The sequence below is a fragment of the Ictidomys tridecemlineatus genome, chromosome 8 (assembly GCF_052094955.1).
Source record: "Ictidomys tridecemlineatus isolate mIctTri1 chromosome 8, mIctTri1.hap1, whole genome shotgun sequence".
In the NCBI taxonomy this organism is placed as follows: Eukaryota; Metazoa; Chordata; class Mammalia; order Rodentia; family Sciuridae; genus Ictidomys; species Ictidomys tridecemlineatus.
The window spans coordinates 102,352,128-102,373,686 of record NC_135484.1 but is presented as its reverse complement, the minus strand read 5'-3'; the positions used below and the strand labels follow the sequence as shown (position 1 = coordinate 102,373,686).

The following is a 21,559-nucleotide window of genomic DNA, read 5'->3' as shown; positions in this document are numbered from 1 at the left end:
GAGGACTCTCTATTAGCCTAGTTCCTTTTTACATGCATACATCTGTGACAGCAGCCTCAAGTGAGCCTCCTATAGATTTTGAGAGCAAAAAAATGCATCTTTTCTTCTTTCTCCTTTTTAAAAATCAAAGACAATTAAATTTTATTAACAGATATTGACCATGTTTTGTGCACGTTAGAATATAGGGCATTGCTGTACATAATCAAATAAATAAGACACATTCCTGCCCTCCATTTTCTAGCATACCATTAAGAGAGCCTGATGTTCATGTTTAGTTGTACCTCACAGTGTGAACTGGATATATTTTATTATTTGTGCAAAAATGAAGAGTAATGGTTTATTTTCTCTGATGCTGACCCATGTCTGGTGAGAGATGGGTAAGAATCTAGACAATTTGTGGGTTTGGGAATCAACATTTCTAATGGGGCAAACATAAAATTGCTGCATTGTCGTCTTCTTCTTCTTCTTCTTCTTCTTCTTTATCATCATCATCATCACATTTAGCTCCACCTATCCCCTTTCCTTAGGGCTGCTGCATACAGTAGTGTAAATAGAATATGAACTGTTTGCAGATCTATTTGGTAGAGTCATGCAAGAAGACTTCGGAAGGAATTAGGACAAAAAGCTTCTCTTCTGTCTTACACTTTCTGAATGTGTGCAGTCCAATTTTACATTTCCTTCACTATTTGCTCATAATAGACTCTAGATTGTTTTATATTTTCTCTCTTTAAAACAGTAAACAACTGCTACATTCTGCTTTTATATACCTTTCTGTCAAACTTTTTCTGCTTCCAAAGAGATTAGTGATTTCTCCTGATAAGGTGAGAAAAGCCAAATCCAGGGATTTCAAAGGTTTTCAATTTCAAGTGTCGATGCTGTATTACTAATTACAAATCTATGCAGGAAAAATGTCTTTCTGGAAAATAAGTGATTCAACTATACTATCACATTTTCTGCTTCTTTACATTGATTGATATTAGGAATACCACCATGTTTTGAAACACTCACTTAAGTAAGAAAAGGAATTATTTTCTCAGATTAGGTTATCATTGCATAATAACAATGAAAATATGCACAAAGACTCACAGACATACTCATCCACACACAGCAAATGTGTGCATAAGTGTGTGTGTGTGCGTGTGTGTGTTGAATGTGAAGTGGACTGTAGTGTGTATTTCAGGGTAGGGGCAAGCCTGAAGTTGTAATGAAAATTATTTTTTAGCTCCTGTTCACATCTAAATATTTTCATGGCTTCACTTTTATTCATTACAAATATTGGCAGCAATGGAACAAGCACTTTGTCTGGAATCAGGTCAGCAAGAAAACATGAGGGAAACATAAATCCATTGTGTGAGAGGAACTGAGAACAATTAAGATATATGTAATATAATTGCTATTACAGTTTTACCTTTCTTTCTTCCAAAACTTATGTTTGTTTGATTTTTTTAAAAAGCCATATTTCCTATAAATTTTTACTCTACTATTTCTGCCAAATGATAAATTCTTTCTAATTTATTGTCTTCTATTCTTTTAAAATACTCTATGTAGGAACTTAATGATAAAACATTTTTTCATCTGATTCCTTTATTATTTTGATGAATTCAACAGTGAATTTTCTAATTTTGGATCATCCTGGTAGTCCTAATATAACTCTATTTAATCATGATATTTTTAATATAGGTTTCATATTCATGAATTCAGTGTTTTTAATGATCTTTGCATTTCATTTATGAAAATTGGCTTATTTACTGGGTTTTTTAAAATCCATTTTAGGAATTAATCCCAGAATATTTCCACTTGTTACCATTCTTCAGAATACACATTAGGAAGAAAGAACATTTGGAGAAAGTAGACATAATAAGTTAAAAAGTGGCAGAAAATTTAAATGATCCAGGGATTAATTCTTATAAAAGATGAGGATGATGTGGTTTGGATGTTGCCTGCCCTCCAATGATTCTTATGTTGAGAGCTTAGTCTATCACGGACACTATGGGCAAGTAGTGGGCACCTTTTAAAAAGTGGGTCCTAGAAGGAGGTCCTTAATTGACTTGGGATCACCCCTTCTGATGGGGTGAAGTGGCTCTCCTATACTACCTGTACAGTTCTCTGTGAGAATTGTTTTAAAAGTGGGAATGTCCCCACCCCACTCTGGCTTCCTGTTTGGGAACATGACTGCTTACTCCTGCATGCACTCTGAACATTGCTATCCTATCACTGTGGGACACAGAGAAGAGGTCCCTCACCAGAGCTGAGCCAATGCTGGCACCATGCCTTTAAACTTCCCAAACAGTAACCTCTTTGCTTGAGGTTAGTCTGCTCAGGTATTTCATTGCAGTGATGCTTAATGGTCTAATGTATAGATCTGTGTGTGTGTGTGTGTGTGTGTGTGTGTGTGTGTGTATGTGTGTGCTGCTGGGGAATGAACCCAGGACCTTGTTCATGTGAGACAAGCACTCTACCAACTAAGCTATATCCTCAGCCCAAATGCATAGAATTATACTAAAAGATGTATAGAACTATTTCATAAATACAATGCAAACAAAATATTAATTCACCAATTTAAAAAAATGCATTAAAAATAGTATGATTAAGTACAGTTATAACAGGTATGCAAAGATCATTCTATATTGGTAAGTTCATTGGTAAAATTCATTACATTACATTTATTACATTAATATACTAAAAATATATGACAAAATGTTATCAAATTCAATCTATACATATAGCTTTAAAAAGATGGAAAATAGAGGGAGATTATTAATTTGGTAGCAAGAATATTTAAAATATCTGTAGCAAATATAATGGTTATTAGAAAAATTCTAGGCACATTGCATTTAATATTGGTATCAAAGCATGACTAATGATATTATTTAACACAATACTGAGACATCCTGATAAAATAATTAAAAAGAAAAAAAATATGTGATATGTGTAAGTCTTGTGAAAGAGAAATTAAATTGTTTTCAAAGAACATGATCATCTATCTAGAGAATACAACTACTTTGCGAGAGGCACTAATGACTTACAAAACACCATTGCTATATGTTAGCAGCACTCACCTAAAAATAAGATTTTAAAAAGCCACTTGTAATAGTAACAAAACTATAAATTATCCAGGAAATAAAGATTTAAAAATTGTTTTGTGGAGAAAATTTTAAAACTCTAGCAAAGAACATAAGATTTGGTAAATAAACTTGTTTTCATGCTCTTAATTGGTATGTGCTAACATACTAAATTTATCAATCTTAAGGTAATTTTATAATTCTTTTTAATTGAAATAAAAATTCAGATTGGTCTATAGTAACTAAGTAATCTTTTAAAAGAAAAGCTGGGGACCATTGCACATTCCTTTAATGCTAGCAGTTTGGGAGGCTGAAGCAGGAGGATGCAAGATTTAGGACACCTTGGGCAATTTAGTGAGAACCTGTCTCAAAAGAAGAAATGAAAACCATGGGGAGGTACCTCAGTGGTAGAGCATCCCTGAGACCAATGCCCAGTACTGAAAAATAAAAACGATAATTAGTTGAGGGATCTTTATTGCTTAATAAGATGGACTTCAAACCTTTGTTGGAAAAATTTAATGTTATTATAGGAGCAGATAAATGATATTGACTGGTGGAGATAATGAGAAATGTAAGTGATAGACCAAACAAAATGGCATTAAAAATGCTAGAGGAAGAACAAGATTATCAAGCATATAAGATTGGTGAAAGTGTTTCACACATCTAAATAAATAAATAAACCAAATCTTATTTAAGCATTACCAATAAAGGTAAATGTATATGGATTATATTTACAAATAGATAAAATAATTTAAATATCCCTTTGTTCTAAATTAGTAACAAATATAATTGCAACAGAGATGTGTTATGATGGCATGTTTTGTGTCAGGCACTGTGTCACTCAATATGGGCTTCATTTCAAACTAATAAAAACCTGTGTGGTAGATAATGTTATCCAATACCTCAATTTATAGACAGGAAATCCTAGGATTAGAGATGTAATAATAAAATCCTATAAACTGTCAAGTAGCAGAACTGACTGGTAAATCCAGGTTTTTTGGTTTGAAAGTCTTCACTCCCCAAAGAGGATAATAGAGAAGTTTTAAAGGATTATGTAGGACAGGAAAAGATGTTTTTAAAAACATCAGCACATGTGCATGGAGTGGGTGTATTATAGGTATACATATACTGACATACTGGTCACAGAATAGACAAGTATCAGATACAGTGTTTTCTACCTTTAAATGTAGTATTTAATCTTGACTCTAGTCACTTTCTTTCATGTCATCATGTGTCTATGAGGCAGCAAATAGCCTGTGCCAATATCCAAAGTTTGCAAGAATGCTAAACTTCATAATGTGAGAATCTTGAAAAAAAATTCTAAATATGAATAGCTACCTTGCCAATTCATAAGATGTATGTTTTGTTTTGATATCACTGGAATTCATAGCTGTACCTGATTTACACAACTTGAAAACTCCAACACTTTTTTCTCTATTTACCTCTGCCTCTTACAAGTCTGAGCTTAATTCAGGGTCCCTGATTCATTTCCCCACATATCATTATAGAGTAGCTCCCGGGCTTGAAACTTGTCATCAATTTAACTTCTTTTGATCCGCCTTCAGAAGTTTAGTCACACAGGCAGACATTCTAGATTTTGGTTTTAACTAGCAAAAGAAGCAACACTGATCCTCTCTAGCAATAGTGTAAACATTCCCAGAACTTCCTGAACAGCATTTAGCCACAAGGGAAAAAAGCATTAGTAAATCCTTTTAAATAAAATGTTCTCTCTAGTGGTGTGTTATTTCTCTCATGTTGGCTTTTGGCAGTTCTATGGTATATTCTCCAAACTCATTTCTTATGTTACAAGTATGAAGTTTTATGTTGAAACTGCCTTCTTAAAATATACACAATAGACATTATACAAAAATTACCTGCATAAATGTGACAGCCAGAGTAGTTTAACTTTTGATTGGAAAACTTCTGAAAGTTTATCTTTTTCTTTTTGAAATTGAGTACATTTCATAGGATAAATTATATTTTATGTTGATGATCATTAATAAACTGTTTTTACCAATTTAAATCTATGAGCAAAGATGTCTTCTCATTGTTATATATTCTAATAATGTCTACGTTAATGCATAGCCACATGTGTTCATAGTAGTAAAAGTCACTGATGCAGAAGTATGCAGAGGAATATTACAGTTTTTCTTTTTCTATTAAATAGTTCTAATGTAAATTGCTCCTGAAGTCGTAGGCAGGAATTGGATTATCTTACAAATTTTAGAATGTAAAAATTCACTAAAATATCAAATTGCACATTTGAAGTGATAGAGCTATTTTTGTTAGCTTCTCAGCTTAAAAAGTGTATTACGATAATTACTCAATAGAATTTATTAGCATAGTTTTGAAATTAATATATAAATGCATCAATTATGTCATTTTGCCACTAACAAGTTATAAATAAATTGGCATAATAAAATATTCATCCTGAAGTAAAGGAAATACCACTTACCGTTGATTCTCAGAACAGGATGAAATATTTGTTTCATCTGTTGTAACAAGGTGGAGAGAGAGAAGTCAGACTTGTATATATATTACACCTATTTCCTGCTTTGGCAAAGTCTGGTTGTGCAAGTAAATCTTGGTCAGCAAGGTCTGCCAGAGCATTTGTCATACAAGTGGTTTCAAATTTCATTGCTATTTGTTTTGCTGAAATTTTGACATTATTTGATGATTCTCCACATTGCTATCAAAAATAAATTGCTATAATTTTTTACTAATATGCATTTGTAGTTCAATGCATATGTTGCTATAATTTATCCACATTTTTGTCAATCAATACTTTAAAAATTCTTAATCAAATTATTCTCATTGTAACATCAGAGTTTTCAGGATTACTCTATAAGAGTAGTCTATATTGTTAAAAGCTTAAGATTTATAGTTTGATGAACAGGGTCAAATTTCTGTACTAATATATATGGGGAAATCATTTTTTGACTAAGTTTTGAAATATGTGAATGGGAATAATATTACCTTTAAGGTGAAAATATGATAGAATATGTTCAATGGCTTTTCTTGTAGTATGAATTTTCTTGTTATTGTTTCCTACTTTGTGTGCATCTTTTCTTCTATGTCTGGACAAGCTTGCCCCTAATGCTGGTGAACTATGGGATTGCATATGATTTTTATGAGAGGTTGTTTGACCTACTAAGCTAGAGGTAGAAATTCTCATGCAAAGTGGACCAAAAATGAAAAATACATATTTAACTTCTTATTCACACTTACTAATTTTTCTCTAATTTTTTATTTATATTTTTATAATGATTATGTGCACCATGCTACATAAGGTATTTTGCTTGCCAAATATTAGCACTTTCATTATAAGCTAAATAAATATATGTGTTCCCTTTGAGTCAGAAACTCCCATAGCTATAATGTACTAACAAAGCAACAATCTTCTAAACAACTGTTTCTATTCACTTTGGTTCCCTTATCTCCCACATTATTTTTTCTGCATTTACAACCACTATGGTCATTGTTGGTCCTTCACAACATGTTCCCTAATTTTAGGAGTATGCTGAAACTGTTTTTCATTTGTTTATCTAATCTCTGTATTAAAAAGGTAAATAGTTTCCTTATATGCTATAATAAGTTTCAACTACTCTTCTAATGAAACTTATCCCTGAGTCTTTTACTGATCATTACTATGAATCATTACACTCTATTTAAGGAATGCTCCAGGCTGGGGATGTGGCTCAAGTGGTAGCACTGGGTTTGATCCTCAGCACTACATTAAAAAAATAATAATAAATAAATAAATAAAATAAAGATGTTGTGTCCACCGAAAACTAAAAAAATAAATATTTAAAAAATTCTCTCTCTCTTTCTTTAAAAAAAAAAGGAATGCTCCTTTTCTTACTTCTTGAAGTTATTTTTGCATTCCTGGGCTTTGTGCAGAACACTCTAAGCAGAAAGGCTATATGAGATACATAGGAAATATGGCTACATTCTTAGGCCACAGTGCTACTCTGCTGCAAGACCCTGTGGCATCTGGATACTACCTTTATGTCACTTTTATGCTATCCAAAACTGATTAGTTAATGCAAAGTTAATTAGACTCCTGTGTTAAAAAATTATCACAGTCCTAGTTTTTGTGAAGTCACCAACTGCTTACTGATTAAAAACAGTCTTTAGAAAATGTCAGGTTAGAAATCTACAATGTTTCTCATTGTGGAAATCTCAGTTTTCTTATCTCTAAAATATAGATTTTCTATTAGAGATTTTCCTTGATGAACGAAAACCATTATATATATATATATATATATATATATATATATATATATATATATATATATATAATATATAACTAAACTCTTAATTTAGTTTTAGGTATATGATAGTCTATAAACATCATTATTAGCATTTCTATTTTTACCTCCCCCAAAGCCATAAAATGGGCACATAAAATGTTTCTATACATGTATTTTGAATTTCTAATTCAAATGTATTTTTGGCAGGCATGGGACACATGTTACTTAGGGGACTGAAGAAATAGGTCACTTGAGCACAGAGTTGAAAGCTAGCCTGGGCAACACATAGAAAACCAATCTCAAAAGTAAATAAAATATATAATGTTTAATTGATTTTTATGTGTCATAAGAATTGTAATGCATTCTGTTGTCATATATAAATAAAAATACATAAATAAGTAAAAGTTAAAAAAAGATTTCAGGAACATTTATAAGAATTCTTTCCTCCCTGTGATGTTATAGGAAATAATAGTATAACTTTTTGAGAAACTTAAATGTTCAAGGCCTCAATAAAGTCCAACAGGGTGACTTTAGGAAAATGACTGACCATCTCTGGTTCTCTGTATTCCCCCTAAGAAATGGAGGGGCATGGGATCAGGTGCATTTTAGAATTAGCATTAATTTCACTGTGTACTCATGAATTGATCTTATAAATGAACTGTTACTTTGTTGAATTATCTTTAAAATAATGGTTTTATTCGGTGTCATTAATTTCTAGGAAAATGATAGTTTACATGTTAATCTAATTGCATTGGTCTTTGTTTCCTAGGTTCTAATGGTTAACTTTCTTCTTCTTATCATTCATATGTCTAATTATATGAACAAATATCTAAATTGTAAATTATTAATGTGTTCTGTTCTTCAGTATAAGATCCATTTACACCCACACACGTGTACACACACTTGTTTCCCAGGTCAAGTTTCTTAGAAGCAGAAATTGAAACACTTAGATTGCCTATGATTTGTGGATGAAGTACTCTTCAGCAAAAAGCTGTACTGAAGAGAATAAGGACAGGGAGGGCAAAAAGGTAAGGAAGAACATGGTCTTCTGGAAAGTCCAGCCTTCCCTTATTAAAAGGGGTAACATTCCAGGCAGCCACTTTTAACAATTATAATTTTAATTGTTAAATTTGCAGGGTGAATTATTTTAATTCAATACATGTATATGGTATGTAATGAATTTAATGTTTCCATTTCAACCATTTTGTGAAAATTTGAACATAGTACTTGTTCATATGTATGGGGTATAGTATAATATTTCAACACAAATGAGATGGGACAAAGGGTTAAAATGGGCAGTCGGGAAGCTTGGGCTCCTTCAAGATCATGTTTCTGTGTAGCAGGACTGAGAAACTACAGACTTGAGCCAGGCCTCATCAAGGTCACGCCAACTCCTACATAAGCAGAAAATTTAAAAGTGAGGCATCTTGTTATCGGTAACTGTTCTGTACTCAAATTGACTTTGTTTTAGTATGCATCTGTGAGAGATAACGTAGAATTTCTGAACTTATAGTCAGTCAGTCAGTAGAGGAAGTGGAGAGTTGAAATTCCCTGGCAAGGTGGCTTCCATTGGTCACTGGCAATTCCCTTGATGGAGAACAGATGCAGGCACTTAGTAGCCAATATCCACCCTACCTGGAAAGCAGAGGAACTTTCCCTGGAATGGAATCTTTGTGATACCTCAACAGCTTTTACGATATTATGGAGCATTTGAATTATTATTTTAATAATAATATGCATAGTTTAAAGTGTTAGAAAAGAGTTAAGGCGTTGATCTTACACTTGACTCATGTATGTCACTGAAAAATGAGAGGGCAGATGGGTGCATTTATATATTAAGTCACTGATTCTTGATGTCCTTAGTTTTGATCCACTTTTCAGATTTTTCTGTAAGATAGGGATAAAAATAATAATGTTGAGAGAATCAAATATATTTTATGTGTGGAAAACAGTTTTTATTAGTCTTGCACACAATAAGTGAAACAGAAAAACTAGCAATTCATAAATGTATGCAAAATGGTGAGGTTATGAGAACTAGTAAGGGAGATTATTTAACACAGTTTTATTGGGTAAAATTCAGTTTTGATATACTGAAGTCATTATTTCTCAGTATAAAGTTCATAAAACTAATAAATAATTCCTTGATTACATATATATATATATATACACATTATACACACACATATAATGTATACACACACTTACATATATATATATTTAGTGTTTTACATGGATTTTCTGGTATTTAGCTCACTTGACAACTGCAGATGGGAAGTTAGTAAATAAATGTTGAAAACTGATGAGAAGAATAGTTATGTATTTGTCAAACAATTTTTCTCTTTGATATTCTCCTATTTAGTATAAATAAATATATATGGGACAACATTTTGCAGGAAGAAAAAAGTAGTTTTTTTTTCCCATGATGGAAGGAGCTTAAACATGTATACCAACTCTTACCCTTGTAGGATATAATAGGAACTTAATAAATATTTGTTGAAAAATCTCTAAGTAAAATGTGAGATCAACAGAACATAGAAACATGTCAGGCAATTACTCCTTAAAGTTGCTCAGGATTCTCATTTATGAAGCTGAAAGTTAAGTTTGTTGATGTTTTCATAATTATGATCCTACCGAGTATTCTATGAAAATGTAGTTGAAAACACAATTTTATAAAGATCATCCATGATCTTACCACTCAGAGACAAAATATTTTTACATTATATTTATAAATACAGAGTAAATATTGTCCGTGTTGCTTTTGTATATTTTGTTTTTATTTTTATTTTTTATTTTGGGGAAAATTCAGATTTACCAGCATTAACACAGGAATATTACATGATCTATCTAGAAGATGATTTTTAGAAACCCAGAATTTTGAAAATCATCTATCATTGTATGAATTTTTTAAATGTGTTTCTTTCCTTCAAAAATACAGCAGCCCCTCAAGTTTTTTAGAACTGCTATGTTTCAACAAAATTTGTTCCTACCAAATATCATGTAGAGGTTGGCCTCCAATGTACTGTGTGAGAGGTGTTGGGGCCTGTATGAGGGTCCATTGCTTTTCTTGTGGGAATGAATTCTCACTGTCTTGAGACTGGATCGATTACCACAAGAAAAGACTGCTACAAAATGAGCATGGCACCTCCATGATCTCCCTCTTCACGTGACCTCTTCCATACAAGCTTGCATCCCTTCTCCTTTTCACCGTGAAGCTCTTATTTTGGCTTATGGTTGAAGAAGCTGGCAAGTCCTATTGACTTGCCAGCTTCTTCAACCATAAGCCAAAATAAGCCTCTTCTCTTTATAACTTATCAGTCTAAAGTATGTTATTATAACAACCCAAAATGAACCAGTCCAAGAACAAATAATAAAGATGCAAAATCTCATTACTTCAGTTTATTGAGAAATACTAATATCACTACATGTTATTTGCATTCTACTCTCCAAGCTGGGGGAAAAAGTGAAAATGGTAGTAATATCCGAGAAGTGTTCAAAACAAGGAATTCGCTTAGGCAGTTTTTAGAGATACAGTAGTTATCCTATGAACTTTGGTCCTAAAGAATCTGTTTCAAAAGACACATACTGTCAAAGAATAGAAGCAGAAGAATAACTTCTATGTAATTCAAATGCCACATTGAAGTTACTTTAAGACCCATAATGAAGTCAACTCCACAAATAAGAATATGTCAGAATTTCTTAATCTCATTTTTCTCTGAAACGGCTTGCATATAGTGTAGAAAAAATGTTGCAAAATGAAATGAGTGTCATAGAATCTGTTGCACCCTTGATGCTCTCTTTTTGTGACTTAAGAACACTACAAATAATGTATTTAAAATAAAATTTATAAGTAGAGCCACTATTTTCTTCAAAATTCTAAAGTCATAGGACGTTTTTTACTGTGAATTTTTCAATATAGGTAATATAAATTTTTAGCTTGAAAAACCCCGACTTTTGGGTCCTACCCATAAATACTATGATTTTTTGGTCTGGGGTATGTCTTAGATGTGGAAATCTTTCAAAGCTCCTCACATTGTAATAATATAGGTTTCACTGCCAGTTTTCTAAAGAATGGAATTATCAGAAAACCAGATTAGTCAGCAATAATTTTCTAATTATCTATAACATACCTAGTGTTAACATAAATACTATGAGAAATGCAAAAAATAATCTGTCCTTAGTTGCTCAGAAGACAAAAATGATATGTGCAAAAACATGAACACTATATGAGCCCACACAATTGGTGACAATATGTATGATGTCCATTGAAATGGTTAAAGAATACACAGGAAGGAACATATTTTATAGACAATGAAAGATATGTATTTACCGAAACTTGAAGATATGAATTGGCATTGCAACTAGATAAATGTTGAGCCTAGTAAATTAAAAATCTAACTTGGATCTTATGTCTGCATGTAAAAATGTCTCCTACTAATAGAAAACTTATTCTGTATTTCTCTTTATAGGTATTCTTGGAAGAGAAGCAATCTCTAGTGCCTAGGGCTTATATTAGACATTTGCTAAATGACAGTCATTGAGGTGAAAAAGTTTGACATTGCAATCACATTACTTAATTACTTAGTTCCTTAACCTAATAAAATATCATATCCCTAATATTATTTTAATTTGTAATACTTTGGTTTATTTGACATAAACAGTCTGTGACAATTTTCACCCTTAATAAAATATTTATGTTAGTTAAAATTTCCTCCATGTAATTTATTTTGTATAAGGCCCAGAATAAATGATTATTTAATAAATTTTCAAAATTAGAACTGTGTTAATTCTCAATGTTCTAAAACAGCTTGAATATTAGAACATTTAATCGATGTTGGAAATAACAGAGTATGTAACTAAGATTTTTCATTGCTGTGATAGAATGCCTGAGAAAATCAACTTGGAGAAGAAAAGATTAATATTGGCTGATAGCCTCCTGTCTATAGTCAGCCAAGCTCCATTGTTTTGGGCAAAATATCATGTCAGAAGTACAGAGGAAAGCTGTTCCCTTCATGCCAGCCAGGAAGCAAAAACAGAGGATGGGGCCAGTGAGAAGATAAAATCTTCAAGGGCCTACCCTCAGGTAGGTTTCCCCTCCCACAGCTTCCATCACCTCTCAATACTACATTCAGCTGTGAATCCTTCTGTGATTTAATCGATTGATAAAGTAACAGCCTTTATAATTCAATCATTTTCCAAAAGCTATACTGTTGAACTTACTCTATTGGAACGAAGCCTTCAACACGTGAGACTTTGGTGGATATAACAGAGCCAAAACATAAACAGGCCTTAGGAAGAGCAATACAAAACTAAAGTCCCGAGTTCTGATGCATGAAAAAATAATTTAACCATGCCTTTACAAACTTTGATCTGTGTAATGTGATGTGCCCATAATCTGGGTATGGATATAAGTATCAATATAATGTGTTATAAAACTAATGGTTAAAAATACTGATATAAATTGCATGCACTGCATTTTCTTTAAATACCTAGTACAATTTGCTGTGTGTATGTGCATATATGGGTAATTAGTAGGTATTAAATATTCATTGTTGAAGAAAAAATATGAGGAAGGAAGATTATGTCTTTTGTTATTTGAAGAGGAAGTTTATAGTTGAGAATGCTGTGAGCAATTAAAAGATGAACAACATAATTTATAATGATGACATATTTTACCTTTGGCCAATAAATACAGCAGTGATTACACATAAAAAAAGCATGTTAAAATCAGAAATTAATGATGCATAATTTGTAAGTAATCTTTTAGATTTTTCCAATGAACAGTGCCAGTGTTTTCCACTAAAGGTGACTATAATTGAACAGCCAGCTTATCCATATGAGGTACTTTAATGCCAAGTTTAAAACTATTAATACATTTTTTGATTTTTAAATAACAAGAAGTGCTCTGTATCCTTGACAATGAAAAAGCAGTGTAAACTCTTCATTTAATTAATGATGACAATCAAGCAATGGTTACTTATCTTTGCTACTTTATTCAATATTTCAAGATATATTTATCATGAAAAAGTTATCATTCTCATTGTTTTGCAGCATTAGTCTCAATCCTGATTAGTTGATTTTCATACATTGAAATTTTTGTAATTATGAGAAGTTTTTCTTATGTACAGCATGAGAATTATGCCTATAAATTAAAATGTTTGATAAAGATCTCCAAATTATATGTTATACCACATATTGCAATTCTTAAAAAAATTCTTAAAAAATTCAAATCTCAAATGAAAAAAGAATTATCATATTGAAATGATTATCATATTGAACACTATTTTATCAAATGCCTGCTGCTGCATATTTTTTAAATGGCTATGTTATAACTCTTCAAATATTAGAGGTAGAGTTTGTGAATTGGAATAGCTAATTTTTTATAGACAGTCTACTTGATGAAACAGGTGATGTTTCCTGAGAACTATTTTTTTCTTCAGATGAGGGATAGACACTTCTCAGCCAAGATTATTTTCTTCTTAGATTACTTACTTCCTTTCAGTTCTTAATCTGCATGATTTCTTTCTCCTCCTTATGCTACAAATCACACTCTGCCTCCAGTTGCTCAGCTGTTATTACTCAATTTCAATTCCTAATGTTTTTATTGAAGTTTTAATTGAAGGAGTATTGGTTCTGAAAAAGAACTTTAGTTATATATCTATGTATAAACACACAAACATGTTACAAGACCTTTTTAAAAATTAGATAATTTGGTTTCAATAATTCCTATAATCATAAAAATGTTATCAAGATAGATCCTGATAAAAACATGTTGATGTAATAATTATCTGGGGCTCAGGCTGAGAATTGCTGTAGCTTCTCTGTGCTAAACATTTTACAGCACAGACTAAGAAAAGATTAAGAGATGGATAAAACATTTATTTCTACCAAGTCACTCTTTCACTTATTCTAGAAGATACTATGGAAAACAGAGATACTTCTTCTAAACAGCAAGAGAGCTTTTACTTGTGAATAGGAAATAGAAAAGAGTGAAAAGATAGTTTGCCCATCCTCTATCCTGTTCACTAGCATGTATAGGTTCACTGTTGCAGGGTAAATTCTTCTGTTAATAGAACTTCAAAAGTCACAATGAGTAAACACTCTATAAAGACTTACATGAAGCCGGATGTGGCTGCCTAAGCCTGTACTCCCAGTGACTCAGGAGGCTAAGGCAAGAGGATCACAAGTTTGAGGCCACCCTTAAAATTCACCAAAGCCGTAAACAACTTGTCTCAAAATCAAAATTAAAAGGGCTGAGGATGTGGCTCAGTGGTTAAGCACCCTTGGGTTCAATCCCCAGTACAAACAAACCCCCCAAAACAAACAACAACAACAACAACAAAAAACCCACAAAAAAACCTTAAAATAGAAAATGTCTTTAATAAGTTGTTAGGAAATCTTAGAAAATCTAAGTGGAGCCTGTACATTGACATATGACATTTTTATATTTGTATAATAATTCACTGGTGTACAAAGATCTGTTTGAACCCAATAAAAGCCAATCTTTCAGGCTGTGAAACTATTTCTAAACCCTCAATCAAGAATATATCTCATTTGCCTTTTATTTGGAGATATACTTTAGTTGTCTTTCTAACTTTGAAAGGTTAATAATAATCTTTGGAATACAGTCAGATGTGAAAAAAAATCTAACCTTCATTAGGTTATTAAATTCGAGTTTAGGATTTTCACATTTATTCCAAGTTACATTGCTAATTCCTTACTTTTGAAATTCCTGTGAGACAGAAAGGCTGTTAAAATTCCATTGGCAGTAGCCATGTAGTGTGAATGGCAAAGATACATTGAGTGGGGGATGGTACAAACTGTTGGTTTAATATCTATGCTTGTCCTTTGACTTTAAATAGTTAAGTCATTTACCAATGAAGAAAATAACTAATTGCATAAAGAAAAAAAATGTTTGAAAACTGGTGTTTTATAAAAACAGTTTAAAATCAAATAATATACACTCCTCTGAAAAATGTTATAAACAAGAAACTTTTCCATTTACAGTAATATTTACAAATATTTAATATTTTCCTTAAAGGAAAAATGAGTCAAAATTTTCTGGAGACTAATATTTTTTTTCCAAGGGATAATTCCCTTTGTTTATATAAAGTAATGCGAATGCTACCTGGAGGGCTTTTGCCCAGTCACTTTTTCCTGAAAAGATCTTTTCCTTTTTATCCCTATCACATCCTTGTTAGATCCAATTAACTCCTAGTCATCTTAATTGGAATTTCATGTTAAGATAGTGAACATTAGACTATAGCAATGAAGAGTTTGCAGGAGATCTCCAAAGTTATTTAAAACTTTGAGACTGCCTGAAAACACTAGAAAAAGCCTTCTTCATACTTTCAGTCAGGGACAGTATATTCTTCTTTTCCTCTATCCAGCTCCTTTGTCTCTTACATCTATCACATTTTTATATTATTTTGTATTTTATTATTCATATTAATATTATGCACCATTACTTAAAAATATCAGTTCTCAAATTTCCACTGTTCTTACTACTGTAATTCCTTTTGCTGTGCTCTAGAACCCTGGATTCCTGTCTTCAAGGCCCACATGGACTTCCTCTCAACTGGAGAAAATTCTCAACTTGGTATAGCTGTTCCCTCTTTAATGTAACTGCAGTGCTATGACTTAAATATTCTAATCATAAGTAAATATTCTAATCATAAGTCCTGTGTTGTACTGGTTATAAATATTTTGATCATGATCCTTGAAAGTAAATCTCCTTTCTGGATTAAGAAAATGCCTCATGTTCTATATTCTCCCCACAGAGATCCTATGGTACGACCCCTCCCAGTTTCTCATCCATACCTCCTCACTGTTTTTCCTGCTCCATGGACCACTCTCTCTTCCCTATTTTATTCTTTCTAAACTCCTACATATTGTTTATAACTCAGTTTAATTAATATTTTTTCATGATAGTCTTATTTAGTTTCTTAGGAATATTTGAATGCTTTTTTCTATGCTCGTGACTTTTTTGGTACACATTTCTACTTCAATATTTTCCTGAATATGGCTCTTTAATCTCATGAATATTTACTTTCTAAACATTAATATTCTTGACCCTGGGTCCCATTTGTTTTTACAAATAAATTTTATACATTTATTTCCAGTTCTTAGTGCTTTTCCTGATATTGAGCTTATGAATAAAAAATATTTATTTGAAGTTCATGAATAAGAAACAAACAGTTGGTTAAGATGGTCAGACAAGCTTCATGAATGTAATATATTTCGAACTGACTTTGAAGGAAATAATGGACATGGAACAATGGAGATGAGGCTGATTTACATTCCCGTTGAAGGCAATAATTGAAGAAAATACATGAAGAAAATTGAGGACATCCATGGTTGGAGTATGACAATATTGGGTAAATAAGTGAAAGAGACAAAAGGAAGAATATTTTTCTTATGGCTTTTTAAAAAATATTAATTTGATGTATTTACAGCTCCACTTCTGAAATCAGTAACTCACAGGTTGTATTCATTTATAATGACCATGGATATATAACAATTGACACCTTGTTCTTCACTGGGCTTAGACCCAACTCCACACAATATCACCATCTATACCACAGAATGATGCAAATGCATGGTGAGGACTTACTAATCCTCTTGTACATGTGCCTTCCCTCAGCTCTTCTTGTTCTCTCAAAGGTCAACTGATGACTTCTTTGGCCTCCTGATTCATTGTCCCTTAAGCAGGTGTTTTTTGCCAAAGGTTAACTCCCTTCAAAATAAGGTGCAAGGAATAAAGAAATCCATTTAGTGATTTATCTGGATGTTGCTATCATTGGCTGTGGTATCTCACTCATTGACATATGACATTTTTATATTTGTATAATAATTCACTGGTGTACAAAGATCTCTTTGAACCCAATAAAAGCCAATCTTTCAGGCTGTGAAACTATTTCTAAACCTTCAATCAAGAATATATCTCATTTGCCTTTTATTTGGAGATATACTTTAGTTGTCTTTCTAACTTTGAAAGGTTAATAATAATCTTTGGAATACTCACAGTCAGATGTGAAAAAAAATCTAACCTTCATTAGGTTATTAAATTCAAGTTTAGGATTTTCACATTTATTCCAAGTTACACACAAATGAAGGTAATTCATAATTCTTTCATTGTAGTCTTAAGCCCAAAGCAAAATTTTTCACATTCCTAGGTTTACAAAACAAATTTTACAATTATAGATTTGTACATCTTCATCACATTTTATGATGTTGGATCATGTCATTTACTCAAGCAATATTGTCCTTGGCAAATTTCTTTTATTCATAAAGTGTAGTAAAATGAATTCTGCCCACTGGGGAAATTTTTAGGTACAATGACAGCATGTTGTCCTCTAGGTTTCAAAACAATCCTCTGTCTTCTATTGGTTCAAATGTTGTTGGTTATGTATTCACATGCTACTACTTGAAGGGATCCCTTAGCCCAGGAAAACTCTTGAAAGGACAGCTTTATTTCAATATGGATGATTTTCAAGATTTGTTAAGAGCTAGCCTTCAACTCACCCAACACATCATCTATATTGTAGACTTTTCTCCTATTAATTCTACTCTACTATTCGTAGTATATTGTATTTCTTAGGAAAAAATTATAATTATCTTCTTCCCTGATGACAATGTTCCAAACATAATACTTCCTAACATTTCTCAGTTCATTCTCCCTCCAGGAACTTCATATATTCTGGACTCTGCCTAGTTTGTTCCATCCTTCTTCCATGGCTTGATAGTGAGCTTTCTTATATCTATTTAGCTTCCTCTAAATTTTTCCATATTTTAGACTTTTCCAGGTTCTCCTAGATTTTGTTGAATATTAAAGTTCTTCATATATAGTTGTTGAATAAGTGAATAAATGAGTCTATCATTAGTATATTTTATTTGCAGAAATTTATAGATGCTGAAAGTACTATAAATATATGTGTGGATGAGATGAGAAAGATAAAAATGAATGCTACTAACAATTGTTTAACGTTTTAGAGTTTAGAAAGTAACTTCACATATGTTGCACATTTGAACACTTTTACCTTAGTTAGAGAAAAATATTATTGGGTTAGAAAGGTCAATATAGCTAATAATATAGGATAAATTAGAGCTATGATCTTATTCACAAGTATACTGGTTTGTCCTGTATAATATGTTGGATTCACCTGACTTAAACTTTAGATTGCTAGCAATACATGTTCTAGATGAAATGCCAATAATATTAGGTGAATGACAATTATCAAAAGTTGAGTATTTTATGGATACACTTTTTTTTCTATAGGAAACAAAAATATTTAAGTGTAGTCCTATGTGCTATGTCTAACTTAACCTCTTCATACTTGTTTCATCATTTCCTAACTCTGCTATAGTTTTCTCATATATAAATGAGGATAATTACAGTAAATATTTCAGAGGGTGATTGTGATAATTAAGTTAATTTTCTTGATATGCACAGAATTTTAACAATGCCCATCATAAAGTATTTCTTACTATATGAAAACTGCTCTTATGATTTTTGTCATTGCTATTAGTATTATTTTACATGCTTACTAAAGAACTTCTCTCAACAGAACACTAAAAATATAAAACATATGAGTTTTATCAGTAATTGATTTTTTGACCTTGCAAGAAAAAGGTTCCTTTTTAATTCTCTCATGTTGATTGAATGTGACTTGATCCTTAAAGCACTTCAATAATACTTCAATGATTAAAAGGAAGAACAAACTGCTTCAGTAGAAGACAGAAATAATTAAGATGACATGAATCTAAACTAATGAAATTGAGACTAGAAAAACAATACAAAGGATCAATGCAACAAAGACTTGGTTCTTTGAAAGAAGATTGATAATGCTCAGTCAAACTAACCTAGAAAGAAAGAGAGACAAACAGACAGACAGACATACACACCCCCACATACCCACATAAACAAAATTAGGGATGAAAAAGGAAATATCATCCCAGACATTTCTGAAATCCAAAGGATCATTAGAAACTATTTTGAAAAATTGTACTGAAATACACTAGAAAACCTAGAAGATATTGACTAATTTCTACACATAAGAACCACACAAAATGAGCCATGAGGGTATGTAAAACCTAAACAGACTAATATCAATAAGATTAAAGCAGCAATTAAAAGCATTCCAGCAAATAAAAGCTCATGATCACAACCAGGAGTTCTCAGTCAAGTTTAACCCGGTCTCTAAAGAACTAAACAACAATCTTCCTCAAATTATCCCATGAAATAGAAAATAAGGGAAGACTCCAAAATTTATCCTATGAAGCCAGTATCACTCTGGCACCCAAATCAGACAAAGATACATCAAGGAAAGAAAACTACAAACCAATATCCCTAATGAACATAGGTGTAATTTTTTAAAATAAAATATTAGCAAACTACATTTAAAAACACATTAAGAAAATAGTGCACCCCATGATCAGCTGGGTTTCAAACCAGAGATTCAAAGTTGTTTTAATATATGCAAATCAATAAATGTAACTTACCACATAAATAAATTTAAGGATGAGAATCCCTAAATAGATGCAGAAAAAGCAGTTGACTAAGTCCGGCACCCATTCATTTTTAAAACACTAGAGAAAGTAGGGATAGAAGGAACTTACCTCTATGTTGTAAGGGTTATATATGACAAACCCAAGGCCAACATCATACTGAATGGAGAAAAACTGAAAGCATTCTTCACAGAACTAGAAAAAAATATCTTAAAGTTAATTGGAAAAAATAAAAGAGCCAGAATGGCCAATGCTGTACTGGGCAAAAAGAACAACATTGGAAGCATCACAATACCTGATCTCAAATTATACTATAAAGCTATAGTAACAAAAACAGCATGGTATTGGTATTAATATAGATGTGAAGACCAAATGAATGAAATAGAGGACACAAAGAAAAACACACATAGACACGGTCATCCTTCTTGACAAAGGTGTGAAAAATATATGTTGGGGAAAAGTAGCCTTTTTGGCAAATGGTGCTAGGAAACTGCATATGCATACATGGAAGAATAAAACTAAATTCATAACTTTCACTCTGCAAAAAAAAATGTGTATTAAAAACCTAGGAATTAGACCAGGAACTATAACTTCTACAAGAAAACATAGGATCATCCATCAAACATTTTGGTGCAGGTTCTGACTTCCTATCAAGGTCCCTAAAGCTCAAGAAATAAGATCAAGAGTCAGTAAGTAGCACAGCATCTAATTTAAAAGATTTTGTAGAGCACAGGAAATAAGATCAAAAGAGTCCACAAAATGGGAGAAAAAAATCTTTGCCAGCTACTCCTTTGATAGCAGATTAATATCCAGGAAAAAATCAGTGGAGTAGAGCAAGAAGATAAAGGGAGAAGGAAAAGGGATGCAAAAAGGGAGAAACTAAGAAATGAATTGACTGAATTATGCTGTGTACATGTATGAATACACTGCAGTGAATTCCACTTTATGTGTTTCTATAAAGCACCAATTTTAAAAACACAATAAATAAGTATAAATAAGTAGATGGAAGAAAAGTAGAGATAGAAGAACAGGTCAGAGGGAGAAGAAAGTGAACCAGGAAACACTGGGGACTTAAATGGAACAAATTACATTCTATACCTGTATGATTATGCCAAAATGAACTCCACTGTTAAATATAACTATAATGCACTAATACATAAAATGTAAAAAGAAAAAAAAGAATCATCTTTGAAACTGATAAATTCCTTCAATATGATAACATCCAGTTCACATCCTCAGCAATTTTGATTCAGTAAAAATTTGTATTTTTGAACATCATTTCAAATATTTTGTTAAGTTATATTATGTACATGTATGCATATAGTGCATACACTACTATGTATATTATAATGTACTGATAAAATAAACAAATAGTAGGAAGATAAGTAGAGTAGAGGAAAGAGAACAGAGAGAGGGAGGAGGAGAAGGAAGAAGGAAGTACTAGGGAATGAACTAAAGCAAATTATATTCCATGCATGTATGATTATATCAAAATGAATCTCACTATTATCTTTAAGTATGATGCACAAAAACATTTGGAAAATTTAAAAAAGACACTTCACTTTTCTTAATCATATGGTATTTTGGGCAAAGTATAACAAGAATCTGTCTTACACAAAACCTTCTTTTCAATGAAATAGCTCTGAACAGCAAAATCATCAAAAATAAAATTAGAAACTAGGCAGTGGATGACCTGTTAGTCTCATTACCAAGTAGCATATTCTTTTAAGTTTTACTGAT

The 21,559-nt window shown here is 31.9% G+C and overlaps 1 protein-coding gene across 3 annotated transcripts in view; it reads right to left on the bottom strand.

Annotated features, from left to right (window-relative positions):
- LOC101965393 (cysteine-rich secretory protein 3) overlaps nucleotides 1-21,559 on the bottom strand; it is an 87,111-nt gene that overhangs the window by 15,288 nt on the left and 50,264 nt on the right. Inside the window, exons 3-4 of one of the 3 annotated variants that reach the window (XM_005318584.3) lie at nucleotides 19,931-20,014; nucleotides 5,518-5,554 (exon numbers count right to left, since the gene is read on the bottom strand). The exons of 1 other annotated variant lie outside the window; for it this stretch is intronic. In XM_005318584.3, the coding sequence (XP_005318641.3) occupies nucleotides 5,518-5,554; nucleotides 19,931-20,014 (121 nt within the window). The remainder of the gene's footprint in view (nucleotides 1-5,517; nucleotides 5,555-19,930; nucleotides 20,015-21,559) is intronic. One more of the 3 variants, XM_078019912.1, reaches the window with a different exon arrangement.